At 32.9% G+C, this 16,325-nt stretch overlaps 2 protein-coding genes across 2 annotated transcripts in view; one reads left to right on the forward strand and one right to left on the reverse strand.

Moving 5' to 3' along the window:
- Positions 1 to 7,134, forward strand: part of LOC119673922 (ecdysone-induced protein 74EF) — a 30,575-nt gene extending 23,441 nt beyond the window's left edge. The window contains exons 6-10 of the mRNA XM_038085038.1: positions 2,082 to 2,262; positions 4,050 to 4,103; positions 4,808 to 4,891; positions 4,980 to 5,128; positions 5,975 to 7,134. Coding sequence (XP_037940966.1) covers positions 2,082 to 2,262; positions 4,050 to 4,103; positions 4,808 to 4,891; positions 4,980 to 5,128; positions 5,975 to 6,099 — 593 coding nt within the window. The 3' untranslated portion in view covers positions 6,100 to 7,134. The remainder of the gene's footprint in view (positions 1 to 2,081; positions 2,263 to 4,049; positions 4,104 to 4,807; positions 4,892 to 4,979; positions 5,129 to 5,974) is intronic.
- A 1,535-nt stretch (positions 7,135 to 8,669) lies between these two features.
- Positions 8,670 to 14,590, reverse strand: LOC119678250 (UNC93-like protein). Its single transcript, XM_038089975.1, has 7 exons — positions 14,245 to 14,590; positions 10,755 to 11,047; positions 10,431 to 10,698; positions 10,219 to 10,378; positions 9,875 to 10,142; positions 8,864 to 9,026; positions 8,670 to 8,799 (listed from the first exon to the last, which is right to left on the reverse strand). Exons 1-7 carry the CDS (start codon positions 14,553 to 14,555, stop codon positions 8,733 to 8,735), a joined length of 1,530 nt encoding a protein of 509 aa, XP_037945903.1. The 5' UTR covers positions 14,556 to 14,590; the 3' UTR covers positions 8,670 to 8,732.
- Between the last annotated feature and the right edge of the window lie 1,735 nt (positions 14,591 to 16,325).

Here is a 16,325-nt window from a genome sequence, read left to right on the forward strand (position 1 = left end):
TCTGTCAGTCTTCCGAGCTGTCGTTGTAGGGCTTAATTACTCCTAATTGACATGTGCAAAACTTAAGTTGTTTTTATTATTTTTCTTATTGCGTTTAATGACATATTTCACTTCGTAAGTATCAAAAGCTTAAGTTACAAGTTGTACCGCAGCGCGGAATACATGCCACCGCCAGCCGCCTGCCGCGTCGTGTCCCCAGCCAAGAGGAGGAACGTGTAATAAAGCGTGTAGCTTAATTACAGCACAAACAATGCAAGCAGCAAGAAATTTGCACAGCTTGGCAAGGACGACACCGTCACAACGTCTACTCTCGATGATGACAATCTGATGCTTTGCATATCATTAATAAATAAATCAAAAATTTCTATCTTAACGGCAGCAGCAGCAACAACTCAGATAACAACAACAAAATGCAGAAAATTAAGTAGTTGGAAGAGAAAGAGTTGTTGGCACTGCACCGAAGGCACTGAAGGATAACAAATGCGGATCTTCCTAACAGCCACTAAATGTATGATGAAAGCGATGAAAGCTTATCTCGAATAATAGGGAAGTAACTTTTAGACTAGCGCAGCGCTACGAATTTGCATTGTTAATTGTTTATCTACGCTTTTTACAAACGATGTAGTTTGTAGTATAAGGCATCCAAATGGATTGGTTTTGGATCCTTCATACCCCACAGTTTGGTTGTATTTAGATAAAAATTTTAAAACTTTTCTTTAAAAGTGAATATACGGGTATGTATGTGTATGTGCACTAAACAATATGAGTTCTTCGCGTCTTGAATCAATTATTCAATCAACATGGTAGGATTCCCTGCTCAGAGCGAGCAGTACGGCAGGAAGTGCCACATTCACCTGCAACCTCACTAATAACATTATCATTACTCACGTACTCATGTACTCCTTGAAACGGTTTAACGCAAATAATATTTTATATTACCTCAATTACCTTTAATTACGCGGCGGCAGCAGCTGCAATTAGTTTCGTTGCAGCTACGGTGACTTATTTCCTGGTCCTTGTGGATGACGCTGTTATACTGATTTCCTGATGAGGAAATGAGGTGCATCATGTACATACAATATTATGACTAAGGAATGAATTTCTGCAGAACTAAGGATGCTTTTAATTCTTAAGTCCACAATCATTTTTAGTGATGTCTTTTTCGTTTCTGTTTATTTCGATTTAGTTGATTGAATAAATTATGAGATTTGTAGACTATGGGACCATAAATTTAGAATTTCGATGACACCTATTTCCTGTGGAGGTGCCGTAATATAGAAAAATTATAGAAAACAAAGTTTTCTTCATATGATTGCTAAAAGAACAGGATAAATTTGTCTGTTGATTTTTACATCAGGTTAAAATGCCAAATTCATTAAAATTGTATACATATATAGTGAGTACTATGACTTAATAAAACTGGAACCCACTTGAGTCTACGAGAAAATTTTCAGCAAAAGATCGATTAAAGCAAAACTTAGGAGGTTGAACGTTAGTAACAAGACTTGTAAAAATCATTTGAAGAATGATTAGTCTTAGCGCTGACTAACTGCACTAAAAATAATATAACATTCATATAAAAAAGTGTTGTTTGCAGCACTAACATATAATATGGATGAATAATTTCAGAAAAGTGCCAAGTGCAGCACTAAATATACGAAAGCAAACAATAATATCACATAAAATATCTTTGAATGGTCTCTGTATAAGTGTTGCCAATCTTAAAGAACTTAATTCTGAATCAAAGAAATTAAAAAAAGCCTTATAAGTTTCACACAACCGTAGTGTCCCTGAAGATCTGTTCAAAAATTTTTCAACTGTTTTAATTATTAGGAAATGATTAATTAATTTATTAATGATTAATTTATGATTTATTTTCGAATATCTCGATACTTGATACCAACAGAAATTTTTAATTAAATAATAGTTTTATTGTTATTTATTTTTTACACATTTTAAATAAAAATTAATTCTTTTATTTTTCGTTCCTTATAACCATTTTATTTGCTTAATCTATTTTGTACATTAATTTTGATTAAATTTTTTTTAATATATAACTTTCTTTCTCTTCAAAATTTTAGATGAGCCCACCATTAATCAAGCCACTACCAACGTTGTTGATGGCATCGATTTGGATGATATTAAAGAATTTGCTAAAGCATTTAAATTACGACGATTATCGCTGGGACTTACTCAAACCCAAGTTGGTCAAGCCCTGTCTGTCACTGAAGGTCCAGCTTATAGTCAAAGTGCCATATGCAGGTGAGTTCATACCACGGAAATTACTCTTAAGTTAAAACACACTAAAAATATTATATGTTATATGTTATAGTATTATAAAATCGTGACCAAAATTATGTGTTTTTTAACTAATTAATATCAAATGTCCTTACGTAGAGATACTAGTTTAATTTTAAGACCTCGCTTGAAGAGAATGCGAGGGCAAGTTCAATTGTTGTATGAGATCTAATGTTTTAAAGTATTTTTCTAAGTATCTTATATATATTTTATAATGTGATATGTTGCAGATATAAACCAGTTTATATAATTTAGAATAATAACAGTTAGAAAAAGATACGATAGAAGGGAAGGGTTGACAAATGGTATAGCTGTAAAAACAGTTAGTTTCTCGCTAAAATAATTATTTATTGTTTTCTTATATTAAAAAAAATTAGTATATTCGTCGTACACACCTTATAGATAAAGACTTAAGGTACAATGAATACGTTTTACCAACTCCTTTTCAAATTCTTAGGCGTTGAAATATCTTTTCTTGATGAAAAATGCAGAAGAGACATACGGTAACGAGGAAGATGTTTTCTCCAATTAATGTTCAGCCTATGTGTTACTTATCTTGAATCAAGAAAAATTATTAGGTTTATTAACAGCAATAATTTTACAGATTAAATAAATAAACTCTCTCCATGGATAGCATAATAGAACTCCAAGATAAAAGTGTGCCATACATTGAAAATTATTCCTATTGAATATATTTAAATATACATACGTGTGTATATACATTACTTGAAGAGATTACTAATTGCTTTACTAAACATAATGTTAATAATATATGTAATCCCTTAAGTGTGGAAAAATCGACTAACTATAAACCATCGGTACTTATCAGAGAATATTCGATCCTTTAACTGAATTATTTGTATACATATATATATAGATATATATACATTCTATTGTCGATATTTGTACTATTCGGAAAACATACTTAAGAAATTTTCAAAAATGAGAATTATTTGAAATGATAATGGGAGGTAACATTTGGTTCATAGTGCATTGTTTATTCTGAGGATATATAATATTATTTTTACAATTATATAGGATACCCAAACTCATCAACAGTACTAATTCTGTCTATTGAATTTTAGTTATTAGTATGTCTACAGTATGTCAAGACTACACTGTGTGTTTCCATATGTCCGGGACTACCGTTTGCTTGTTTATACGAGCATATATACGTTCGTGTTGATAAATATATACCCGCATATCCTTAAAGTGACGGGAAAAGTTTTTGGAACACATGATTACTGATAATATATTTCAGACAAATAAATTATATAAGCGTCGTTACAATAAAGTAGATAGGTGAATTGGTAGTAGGGCGCCCCTTCTTCGGAACCTATTAAGGCATTTTATCTTCGCATTTCAAGTAATTTAAGGAAGAGGGTTGGGTGCATTATAGCTAGTCAGAGACATTGATAAGCCCGATTAGAAGCAAAAGTGAAATATTCCTTCGCAAAGAGTTAAACCAATCATAACATTGGAGAAAGAAAAGCTTATTTATATTCAAATATGAAAAATAATAAATTTTACATATGTAGAAACTTGCGGAAATTAAATTGTGCCAGGACATTATATGATAATTTGCTTTTTTAACATAAACATAAACAAGAAATGTTGTATTTGCAATGAATAAAATTAAATAAATAAAATTTTGTTTATATTTTTTCCATCAAATGCTATGAAAACATAAAATATTTATGTTCAATTATAAATCGTGTAAATGGATGAATCCTTGAACGAATGATCCGTAGTGCACTGGCTGCTCAGATGTACGCTGCGCAACTGTCAACACAACAACAAAACATGTACGTGTAAATATGAGAAAGCATTCAATTAAAAAAAAACATTAACAAACAAACATAATTAACAAATTATTAACAATAAACAAAACAAACCTAATCGTTGAAAAATTCTCACTAAGTAAAAAAACTGTTAAGAATTAACAAGTCAACAGATAAGCCAAGTTAACTGCTCATTAACACTTGGTTTATTGGAGGATAATTAACAGCTGAAAGAGTGGCAAAAGCAGCCAGCGAACTTAGCTAAATGATCAATTCCTATTGATCAGAGGAATAGTTTCCTCTCTAGCTAAAAAGTGCTAAGTAAGGCAGAATGATGTGCTGCTGATTTGCTACTCTTTCAACTGCCAACCTTAACTAACTACTAAAGCTTCTTCTGATTTCTGATTTAATTTATTTTATTTTTCTATAGTTTTTTTTTTAATTAACACACCCATTAGCAGTCTTAAGTATGCGCTTTATTTTTATAAGAATCAATATATTGGCCAGGGCATTGCCTAAGGTTTGAGTTGATACCTTTTTGTTGCTCATTGTTTGATATTTCAATTTGCTTTGAACAAAATTCTAGAAAATTGTAAGCTATTGGCACTTGACAATGTCCTGGCACTTTTATTTTCCTTACATACTAAGTAGTTTGCGCATACACAATCTTATACTACAACTAGACTTTCTTGACTAATTCATTTACTTACTCTCCTATGTCCACTCAGGTTTGAGAAATTGGATATAACACCAAAGAGTGCACAAAAAATTAAGCCGGTTTTGGAGCGTTGGATGAAAGAAGCCGAAGAGAGGTGAGAGTATGGAAAATGTTCCACACGCGTTTGGCTTTCAAATCGATTTATCTTACTAATAATTTTTTTTTTCGTTTTCTCTTAACAGCCACTGGAATCGTTATAAATCGGGACAAAATCATTTGACGGACTACATAGGCGTTGAACCATCGAAGAAACGCAAGCGGCGCACATCCTTCACACCACAAGCGCTTGAACTGCTGAATGCTCATTTCGAGCGCAACACACATCCATCCGGTGAGTGGTTATTTCAAAAAAGAAAAAAAAAGCAATTAGTTTAATAAAATATTAAAGATAGACTCAATATTAACGGATAGAACAATTAGCAATTATCAACAGTTCTAATACCATACATATTTCCCGAAACTTCTGTAGATAAACTAGATTCAATTGAGCTTATGTAGTTAAGCAGTTCTTTTGTTTTTACTGATCAAATATCTGACAGACTGTCAAGACTCTCCTAAAAATTCTTCTGTTAAGGAACCTGAAAGGAAAGGATACAATGAGAGAGCCATGTTCGAGAGACAATTTAACCTGCCGAGTTCTGCCCTTTACTCACGTACTTATTTGAAGGATTGAAGTGGTTTGATTGAAGCTAGGCGTTTAATGGTTTGCAATCAAACGACATGCCTCCTAATATCTAACATATTTATTTATGAATTTATATTTTCGAGTATCAAAAATTAAAGACTTTCTTTGCAAGTAATTACAAGTATAATGGGTTGTGTTTTCTATTGTCTGAATACGGTGATGATTTACCAGAACCATCTGTTTATCATAGCCTATTAAAACTGTTGATACCTTTGGATAGCAATCACGTAATTTTGCTTAACACATTGTAATGAACATAGGTAAAGAAGAAAGAAGAAATGTACTAATCAATTAACGAAGAAACTTGTTTTCATTCCACAATCCTGGTAATTATAGGTAGAAGGATTGTCATATTAATACCAGTCAAAAACGTTGATAAATTCGAAAATCTCTCCAGTATTAATTTTAGATATATTGCTTAGATATACAAACTTAATAATAATTATGACGATGTTAAAACCAGTTTCTTTAATATGAAATTTTCTATTTCAGGTACCGAGATTACTGGATTAGCTCACCAACTGGGGTACGAACGCGAAGTCATACGCATTTGGTTCTGTAATAAACGTCAAGCCTTGAAGAATACCGTCAGAATGATGTCCAAAGGCATGGTTTAAATGATGTGTCACAGCAATGAAAGCAGAAATAATGCTGTAACTACTACTAAAAAGTACTTTCTATAAATAATGGTTAATTATAAGTAGGGGAAACCAAGGAATGCCGATATCTTGAAAATCAAGAACAACAACTACAACTTCTGTAGAAAGAATTGGAATTGCTGATCACTGAATAATGATAACTTATCCTGATCGAAATATGTATTACTTTGATAATGAATATTATATATGCAAACCAATACTTGGAAATATCTCTTATGAATCAATATATTCCAGTGAAAAAATTCCTGTAAATTACTTCGTCGGGTAGTTTTGAAATTGGAAACCATTGAAAAACCCTTTAGAAGACGAGTGTGGAAGAGTTTTATAAGAAAAAGGGACAAATCAGATTAAAGGAAGTTAAAAGTAAAAGTAAAACATTAATAGAGTAATAAAGATATAAGAGACAAAGATTACGGAATCTGGTTTAGTTTTTAAGGATTTGAGTTGATGTACAGGATTCATATTTAATAGAAATAAGCTTTAATGTAAAAGCAACAATATTTATGTATAAACAGACGTAGCCTTAAGATAGACCTAAGTACACTTAAGTGTAAAATTTTTATAAAAACAACTTAAAAAGGATTTTAATAGGAAAGTTTGCGAAAAGTACTCTCAAGCTAAAAAGGATAATTTAGAAATAAAAAAAGTTTTCAAACCAAACAATTCCCATTCTTTGTAAAAGTGTATTTATACAAGTGTGTATGTGTGTGTGTGTGTGTGTGGGTGAGAGTGTGTATATGTGTGAGTTGTGAATGCGTTTTTTGTGATAGTTTTTGAAAAATATAAATGAGATTTAATTAATTTTATAATGTATACAATATGTCTAACAATTTAAAAATTATTTATAATTAAAATTAGTAGTGCTAAGTTTATAAGATTATCTGAAATATGGAAGGAAGTTGAAGGAGTTAGAATTCATGCCATAAAAGGGAAGCAAAAAGAGTGTCATAGCGATTTATTGTAAATTCTATTTTAAGCAAAAAAAAAAATATGTCAAAATTCCTATGAGAAGATTTTCAGTTATACAGTCCATAATGTTAGGAGTGAAAATTTTGGTAGTTTGTTCAACAAAACACCTTCCACGATAGCTAAAATTTATGGACTGCACAAAAAAAAAAAAAATTTTTTATAATAAAAAATTTATCATTCGTTTTTACATTACATTTTATTTTAATAATTTTTTCTTTTGTATTATTTTAATTAAAAAGATTTAAGTTGTGTTTACACGTGCCATTCCAAAAAAAAAAAAATAAAAATAAAAATACTTAAAATATTTTGTTTCTTTCATAAAAGATATTATATTATCTCTAAGCACAAAAAAGTAAATACTAAATTCAAAAGTAAAAATATATAAAAAAAGATATATATAAATAAAATTAAGTAAATATCGAATAAATTACAGAAAAAAAACAAAAAAATAATACTTTAGAACTCTTTTTCAAGAAACCACTAATATTCAATTCCCTTGAACTATTTGAACTATATTTAAAGTAAACAAAAAAATGAACTACTTACATTTTTGTCAAAATTTGTTAGTTTTGTCAAAGACGTCATCAAATTCAAAATTAGTGAAGTAATATAAAACGATGAAATTAACAAAAAAAACTAAATTTTATGTATATGCACAAATTGCATTGTCACCTATGATGAACCTTTCGTATGTGTTAAAATATTATTAATTACATATAAGTAATGCTAAAGTAATGAGTAAAAACAAAAATGTCTTAGAATGTTAAAAAAAATGTATTTAATTTATTCATGAACAAAAAAAAACAAAAAAGGTCTTTGAAGTACTCATAATTACCGACTAGAAATGTAAAATTGATATTGTATGCCACAACATGAAAACATTAATTGAGAATTAATTGTAATAAAGCATAAATAAACAAATTCATAAGTAAAAATAATAATAAATTATAGTTTATTTTAATTCATCCAACAAATAAACAAACGCACTAAATAGAAAATCCCCCCCTTTCACCAATCACTTAAGCATTTAGAGAACCTAAGAAAAGGAAGAAGAAAACAATAGATAATATTGTTTTAAACCTGCTTTTAAGCTACTTCGATTGCAAAATGATAGTGTATAAGAAACTAGAGACAACAATGAATGTAGTTGAGATGATCATGTCAGTCAGCCCCCATTCACCCCATTCACTTCATTCACCCCATTCACTCCATTCACCCCATTCACTAGTTTAAATATTGTTATATTGTTATAGATATAAATGCTCTGGAATTAGAACCTCAAATTATGATTTTTTTTACATTTTATAGCTTTTTTACTTACCTTCGTAAGAAAGAAAATAAAACTGATAAAGGGGAGTCCCTATACTTATTACTTTTTCTGCTGTGACTGTTGTAAACATTCATATCCTTATAAAATAGAGCAAGAGGGGTTATGACCAATCTTTATGTTATGAAAATACTCAACTTTTTTAATAGAATAATTATAATTTACACAAAGTTTTTTCTTTGTTTTGTTAGTTTATTTAATGTTTTTTCCTACTAAAATTATTATACAAAATTTTAATGAATTATAACAAATCTTATATAAAATGGCATTGTCTCAATTACTTTTATTTTCTAAGCTAATCACTCAACATAATTTCTAGACTCTTCTGCTTTTTCCAAACTCGATACTCTATGAGCCCATAACTAAAAACAATAAAAGAAAAACGTTTTAATGAAAATTTAAAGTTTTATTAAAATAATTTCTTACCCTGTGCAGCCTACAAGGAGCACAATCTGAAGTATAATCAACTTCGTGGAGGTGCAAAGCTGCGAACTGATCACATAACCAATCACAGAACCAGTCGATTCCCATAAACGAAAATTACTATACGCTGCGATAAGGTCTTTGGGAAAAAGAATACCATAGAAAGCTGAAAGAAAACTCTTTTAAGTTCTATAAAATTATGCAAGTACGTAATGTGATTATGCAGTATTTAAATTTTATGAGTTCTAATTATTTTTCTGTCCGTCAGTACGCAATTTTCAAACGCTACTGGAATTAAAAAAATGGATTTCTACAATGCACTCTACTGTGAAATGTATCTCAACTTCCAGGACATCCTACCTTACCCTTGTATATCTGTAGTGTTCCTAAATTTATTCAACAACTTTGTACTAAAATTAAAAATGAAGGCGTATTTATTATGTATATTTTATACTCCGCCATTTTTAGTCACTAGATGGTGTTCATACCCAAAGATCTAGCAATACTAATCCGACTATGTCAAGCAAATATGATATATGTTAGAGTATTTTTCATGTGTGGAGAGAGATTCTGCAAGATACGGCAACTTGCTTTATATACTTCTTTTTATATATTATTTTTGTTTGTATTAATATCAAAATTACCTTAAATTTATTTTTTGTTAATTAATTCTATAAAATTAATTATAAAAATTAGCTGAATTTTAAACCCAATATGGAAAACGTTATTTTGAAAGGTACTGTACATTTTATCTGCTTTGTTTAAACTTGCTGGAGAGCTTTATTCTGAAGTGTGTCTATGCTAACGTACTTTACAAATGAAAACCTAATCAATTGTCTACAAAAACCTTATTATATTCTCTTACAAACCTATGTCGTACGGTCTTCGATATGAACAACAACCAATCGGTTCAATAAAATACTAACGGTTCAATACTAATGAACACCGCTCCACAAAGACCGTAATATTACGATATCTTCTTTGAAGAATGCCATGACGAAGTCAACCACTTACCATTGACAACAACCAGCCAGATGCCGTCGCAAATTCCCCACACAGCAGCAAAAGCGCAGTACATAAGATAATCGTTTTCACGAGCCGTATACAAGGACATGTAGCCAAGCAGCAGCAAATTGATTAAGGCACAAATAAGTGCTAAGCTGACACGTCCAATTTTCTCCACCAAGCCACCAGCGACGCCTGCAGCAATAGCATTGGCCACACCAAAGCAAATCATTGCAAAGCCAATATTTGAAATTCCCCAGCCGCAAGCAACGAAAGACTATAAAATATAAATATGAGAAAACAGAAAGAAGCGTTGGATTTAATTTAATTTAGGAGCATCTCGAGCGACTAACCCTGGTATAGTCCACAGCTAGAAAAGCTTCTTCCAGACCTATAAACATCGTAATTGGCAGCAGTAGAATCTGTCGCCGTTTGCGCAGCAAATTAATGGTCACCATCAAGAGCTTGAAACCAGACATGCCATCACCCGCCTCACCTTTCTTAACGCCATAACTATCACATGCACGATTCGTAAACATTGTGGTGAAATATTCGATTGACTTACCGACTCAATGAGTCCACAGCGAAGAACATCAGCAATACTGCGACGACCATACAGACAAGAAAAATGGAGGTGAGCAACTGTATTTTGGCAGGATCGGGTGGACTCAAGTTTGGTATTACTTCAGCGCTGACTCCAGGACAAAAACGGGCACCGCACAACTCCGTGACCCGATCTTGCTGTGCTTCCTCAAAAGGCGCCAGTGATATATTAGCTATCGAGGAAATGTTCACACCTGTGTGACTGTCATCGGAGCTGGAAAAGGATAACACTAGGGCAATGTTCGTCTTATTTTGTAATATTAGTACTTCGTGGCTGTGTTCTTACCTGATGATGAGATTAAGTTACCCCACACCTGTGCCATTTGATAGAATATGAAGAAGAGACCAAACAGTTTGACGGTGTTGACATCCTTCAGCGAGAAACGACCACGTACTTTGGTCAATGCCTCCGATACTGTGGAGAGATATGTACATTTCGAACACCATAATGGACCACCACCGAAGCCCACCATCAAGCCGGCGGGTATCAATGTTTCGAAACGTGGATGGAATTGCGCTGCTATGTAGGGCATGTAGACGACAAATGCGAGCGCCATTGTCACACGGCAGCCGAACCATCTGTAAGAAGACAAATTTTTTTTTATTCATTCGGGAATCGCAAAACAATAAAATAAATTGGAATTCATTTGCATCAAAGTGCAATCTTTAGAAAAGAAATGGATTGGATCAAATTGAAATGGCGTTGCAAAGTGCATCACTTGAAGTGAATCCTTGCGGGGATGCGAGTAAAGTGCGAGTAAAGTTGTGTGGTATATGGGCCAGAAGCAGTGAGAATATTCAATTGTCCTAACATCACTTGCCGCATAAACGTTTCGATTGAAATATTAAATTTCTAAACTGAATTCGCCGCGCTATTCAAATAATTACGCCTTTGCGCCTAGTTTTATGCTTCAATTAGTGTCGCTTTTATTAAGTGTTTGCCGATAAGCCATACAATAGTGAGAAATAGTGAGAAGGCAGGCATTAGGCAAATGATGTCAACCTCGAGCATAAATCAAACGCAGCTTGTCACGTAAAACCTTACCGAACTATGACTTCCCAACCAGCAGACATATATATAAACTGCGTTGAATGTGTATGTGAGTGTGTGCGTGTGTGTGTTTATGTGAACAGTTATGGTATATGCCATATAAGCTATCCGTTGTCACACATGTAAATCTGCTTAGACTTGACAGTGCGAGTTAAGCGTAGCAAGTTAAGTGGAGCTGTCATTTTATTTCTAAGCGATTGGGTTTTTGTTTGTGCACACGTAGGAATTCTGCTGCTACCTCATATTTCGCATTGCCACTTCAGACTCTGTTGACTTGAGTTGCGAAGAGCGGTGTGCCATTTCAGCCGATTGACTGTTGCATATTAAAAGTGAAGTCATGCCAAGCCATGTAGAGTCATTCGAAGTCATGTCATGTCGTGTAGTGTCGTACGCTGAAATGTGTCAATGGCATTGATAACATGTCACACATCGCACATATCGCACACATCGCACACATGTGCGCTTCACTGATGTGTGTTTGTATTTATTGGAGTAATGATGGGAAAAAAGGCGAAAAATGTCCAATGCTCGGGATTCATTGACACACTTCAGACTGTCGCAGTGTCCCGGCGGCCTGCATTCTGTCGTTCTGTCAGTTCTGTCAGTCCTTTGACTTTGTACGGCACTCGGTAATGCAATAAAATATTGATAAGCCGATTTAATTACAATCCAAGATTTATTTGATTTGCTCACATGCCAAGCCAAGCAGTAGCAAAACACACAGCCAGAATGTGGCGGCCAAGCGATGAGACCAGGCGATGTGAAGAGGTTAAAACTATTAGACATTTCGACCATCACAGACGGCAATAAAATATTAGCTCGACATTGATTTGTGCTAAGACAAGGACAACACAAATTGATTGCCATTTGATTACGGCATCATGTATATGCTTGTATGTGTGTGTGTGTGCGAGTGCGAGTGCATGAGTATGGGTTTGTATCTATGTACATGGCTGTGTCTGCTCACGTCGTTGGGTAAATTAATTATTTGGCATTTCATGTGTTGTTGTTGAGTTAATCCCATAAATTCGATAAGGTGGCATCAGCATGTTAAGAGGAACTTAAGCGCTTAGGCGTTATGCCTAATATATTCAGCAAATGTGTGATAATCAGCTTATCGTAGATGTTTTTTTCTTATTCGGCTTAAGTAAATCTTCCAATGTTGAATTCTTGGAAATATAATTTCACTCAAATGTGAAATATAGACGAAGAAGGCTATGAGTATCATTCTCTCATATTATTTATTAGTATTATATTCCACAAATTAAAGATAAAAAACCGCAAGCCAACATTGAAGTAAACATAAATCTGCGTTTCAATTGCAAATGCTAAAGTAAAAACATGTCGTATTTTCACAGAAACCAGAAACCAGAAACTAAAGAAGTCATTTTTTAGTTTCAAGTGGTTTCAAATATTAGACGGTCTCAAAATTGTGATAACCCCATCATAGTACAATCAGAATATTGTACGGGTCTTAAAATATATAAATGAGCATTAACCAGACTTCTGCAGTGTTTTTTAAAGAAAACCACGCAGTGCTTGGGGACAAGAAGTTGCGAAGTAAAACACAGTAACAGCGGTGTTAGTCAGAAAAGGGAACAAGGGAAGAGCAATACTGTTCTGATAAAGAACTGTCCATATAAAAGAAGAGACTTTGTGTGAAATATAAAAATTGGAAAATAGCATAAAAACAACTTAACACGGTAAGATAGTTGTCCATTTATGAGAGTTATCATTTAATGAAGCTTTGCTTTATACTGCTTAATAGTTTGATATGTTTTCAATACTTAATCAAAATAACTTTAAATAACAAATTGCAGAACTATTTCTTTTCCAAGCTAAGAAAATATCAATAAAAATACTTTCGCTATGCACAATAGACATGAAGACTCTATCTGGTAACTTTACAGGTCACAGTAGCCTATGGTATAACTTAAACAAGTTATGGCTCTCCGATACTCATGTAAAAAACCGCAGAGCATATTGTTTGTGAATGTTCAGCTTCTGGCAAACAAACGCTATATAAATACATACATTCAGTTATAAGACTCATCTGAATAAAGAGTCACAATATATTCTGTGTATATGTTGAGAAGAAATTTTAATTCAAGTTGGTTTAAAATTGATCCAACAATATCTTTAACCTATCGTTCAACTATGCTATGGACTCACTTTTATAAGAATCCAGAAGCTTCTGAGTTCTTATACGGTAACACAATGGGCCAATAGGCTCAAGTGAAGAAACCATCAACCATCAAATGGATTGTATAACTTCTATCAAATGGATGACTTCTATTAAAAAGAATACATATTGTCTTGCATTGTCTAAATGTCACAGTTTCTAAAAAAGGAAGTCGTTAATAATACATTTCTATTTGGTCACATATCATCATCGTTACTAAATGAGTTAAAAGAAAATACTAAGAAAGGATAGCTAAGAAAGGGTTGGTACTTGAGTATATTTTTATAGTATATTTTTTTTTTGATATCCATCAAACCTGAATTTAAGTTAATCCACCAATCTTCAAAATTTTCTTCATAGGTACTGCTTTCCAAAACTTAGTGAAGATTTCTTTGGAACCTAATAGAAACACTTTTCGTGTAAGTAGTATGTTTGTGATTTTCATATAATAAGAACTTTTTCACATTGAAAGAATCATTATAAAATACAAATATCGTCCCATCTAGCTTTTCTACTGAACAATAAAGCATTTCTCTGACCTACCTTATCACGGTCATTGGCAGAAATATATTCGACAATATCAAGGAACCATAAATAACTGCTAATGTCGTTGTGCCAAGTGCTTTATCTGCATTGACTGAACTCTGCAAATTGGAGGTGCCATGAAATGCCGTGAAATGAATCATAAACGCAATGCCAATGATGACCACATTTTTCGTAATGATCATCCGCTCCCGTGGCTCGTATGTTTCCACTGCGTTGCTGTGTGACGTTGTCTGTTCATTATTCGATGACGTTCCCGTCTCGACATTTGTGTTATCAAGATTACTGAGTCGTATAGGTTCAGGACCCATTGTATAGATGCTATATGTGTGTTGGTGTGTGTGTATAAACTAAAAATAAAATAAAAGAAAAGATTTAAAATTTATAATTCAAGTGAAATGTGTTTTTAACAAAAATATAATGTTATATTCCTGAAGAGAGCTCAGGACTTTTAATTCTTATTTAATATTCCTCTCTTGAATTCACTCTAGAGCTCGATTGCTTGTCTCTTGATCGTATAGACTATATCAAGACAACAGTTTGGATTGTATATAGAATAGTAGATTTTGTAAAAGAAAAACTTTTATCTCGCAAAATGGTACTTTTACTTTTCTCTCACACTTCAAAAATGGATGACTAACAAATCAGCGATTATGTGAAGCCTTGTGAGTGTGTAACATGTATGGGGTAATGTAAAAAGTATCCATCGTTTTTTGTCACTAAAGTGTATATAAATCTTTAGCGAGTTGAGCAAGACAGACAGATATGCATGCGGTCAGGAGAAAGCGGTTGTAATAAACTATATGACCGTTTTAAATGATTAAAGGCTACGATAATATCCAATGCGAATGATCAAAGGCCGGTTACCCTCTACAAACGACTTTAAAGCCTGGATGGACGACAAAAAAAGCTATGTTGAATATTTGGTGGAATTGGAAAGGAATGGTCTATTACCATCTGCAGTCACAGCTCGATCGCTTGAAGGAAACAATAAAAAAAGGCGACCAGAATTGCTCAACAAAAAAGGAGTTGTGTTCTATCATTATACTGCCAGACGACACATACCACTAATCACTCGTACTAAATTAATAGAGCTTGTTTCAGAAGTTTTCATACATCCACCTTTCACCCCGGACTTTAAACCGTCTGACAATCATTTACTTCGGTCCCTGTTAAACTTTTAATCACAAAAAATTGGCCAATCGAAGAGCCTTGAAATCACTTGGACAAACTACAGAAGGTCTAAACAGAACGTATAATATAGCTAAGCGAAGATTTGCAAAAAATAATAAATAATGTTAACCAATCTATACTTTTTTAAAATTAATTATTCATTATACATTATGAATATAATATAATTCTCATGCAGTTTACTTGTTGGTAATAGAATGTATATGGTTTGATTATTCATTTTTTGGGTCAGTTTATTGATGTAAAAAAAATTATATTTGCAATCTAAAACAAAACTTAGAAGGTATTAAAGTCATCAAAAAAATTTGTAAAACGTAAAAATGATTGATTTATCCTTCACTGCTTAATTCGCTTCTTTAATAGCAGTTTTTAACAAGGTGGTTGTGCCTCTTTGACAATTGGTCTGTTGGTCTATAGGTCTATAGAAAATGTAGTCAAACAAATTTATTTTTTATTTTTTGTTACACTCTTGAAACATATAGCGAGTTGAAATTATTTAGTATTTTTTATTGCAAAGCATTACTCCAAAGTCAAAGACATGTGCAAGACTTAAAGGCTACGAATATGTTGAGGTGGCAGGCATTGAGCCGGAGAAACTCAAGCAATGAACTTTGATTAGAATAACAAAGCTTTCGGCTGATGAGCTGATGACATTGCCACTTTGTCGATGTAATCCTTTCACTTTAACACCAACAATTATTGCCAATATCAGGCCACCCACGGCTCAAATAAATCGAATTTGTGTGTGCCGTAAGTGCTCAGTTTGCTGCCACAACGACACATGCCAAGCGGCACAGTCTGTGCCACCATCACACATCGCACCATTGGAAGTGTGTGCATCTGAACGATGGAAGCTCAACTCCTTAAACATTTCAGAGAGTTTTGAAATA

This window comes from Teleopsis dalmanni, chromosome 2 (assembly GCF_002237135.1).
Source record: "Teleopsis dalmanni isolate 2A chromosome 2, ASM223713v2, whole genome shotgun sequence".
Taxonomy (NCBI): Eukaryota; Metazoa; Arthropoda; class Insecta; order Diptera; family Diopsidae; genus Teleopsis; species Teleopsis dalmanni.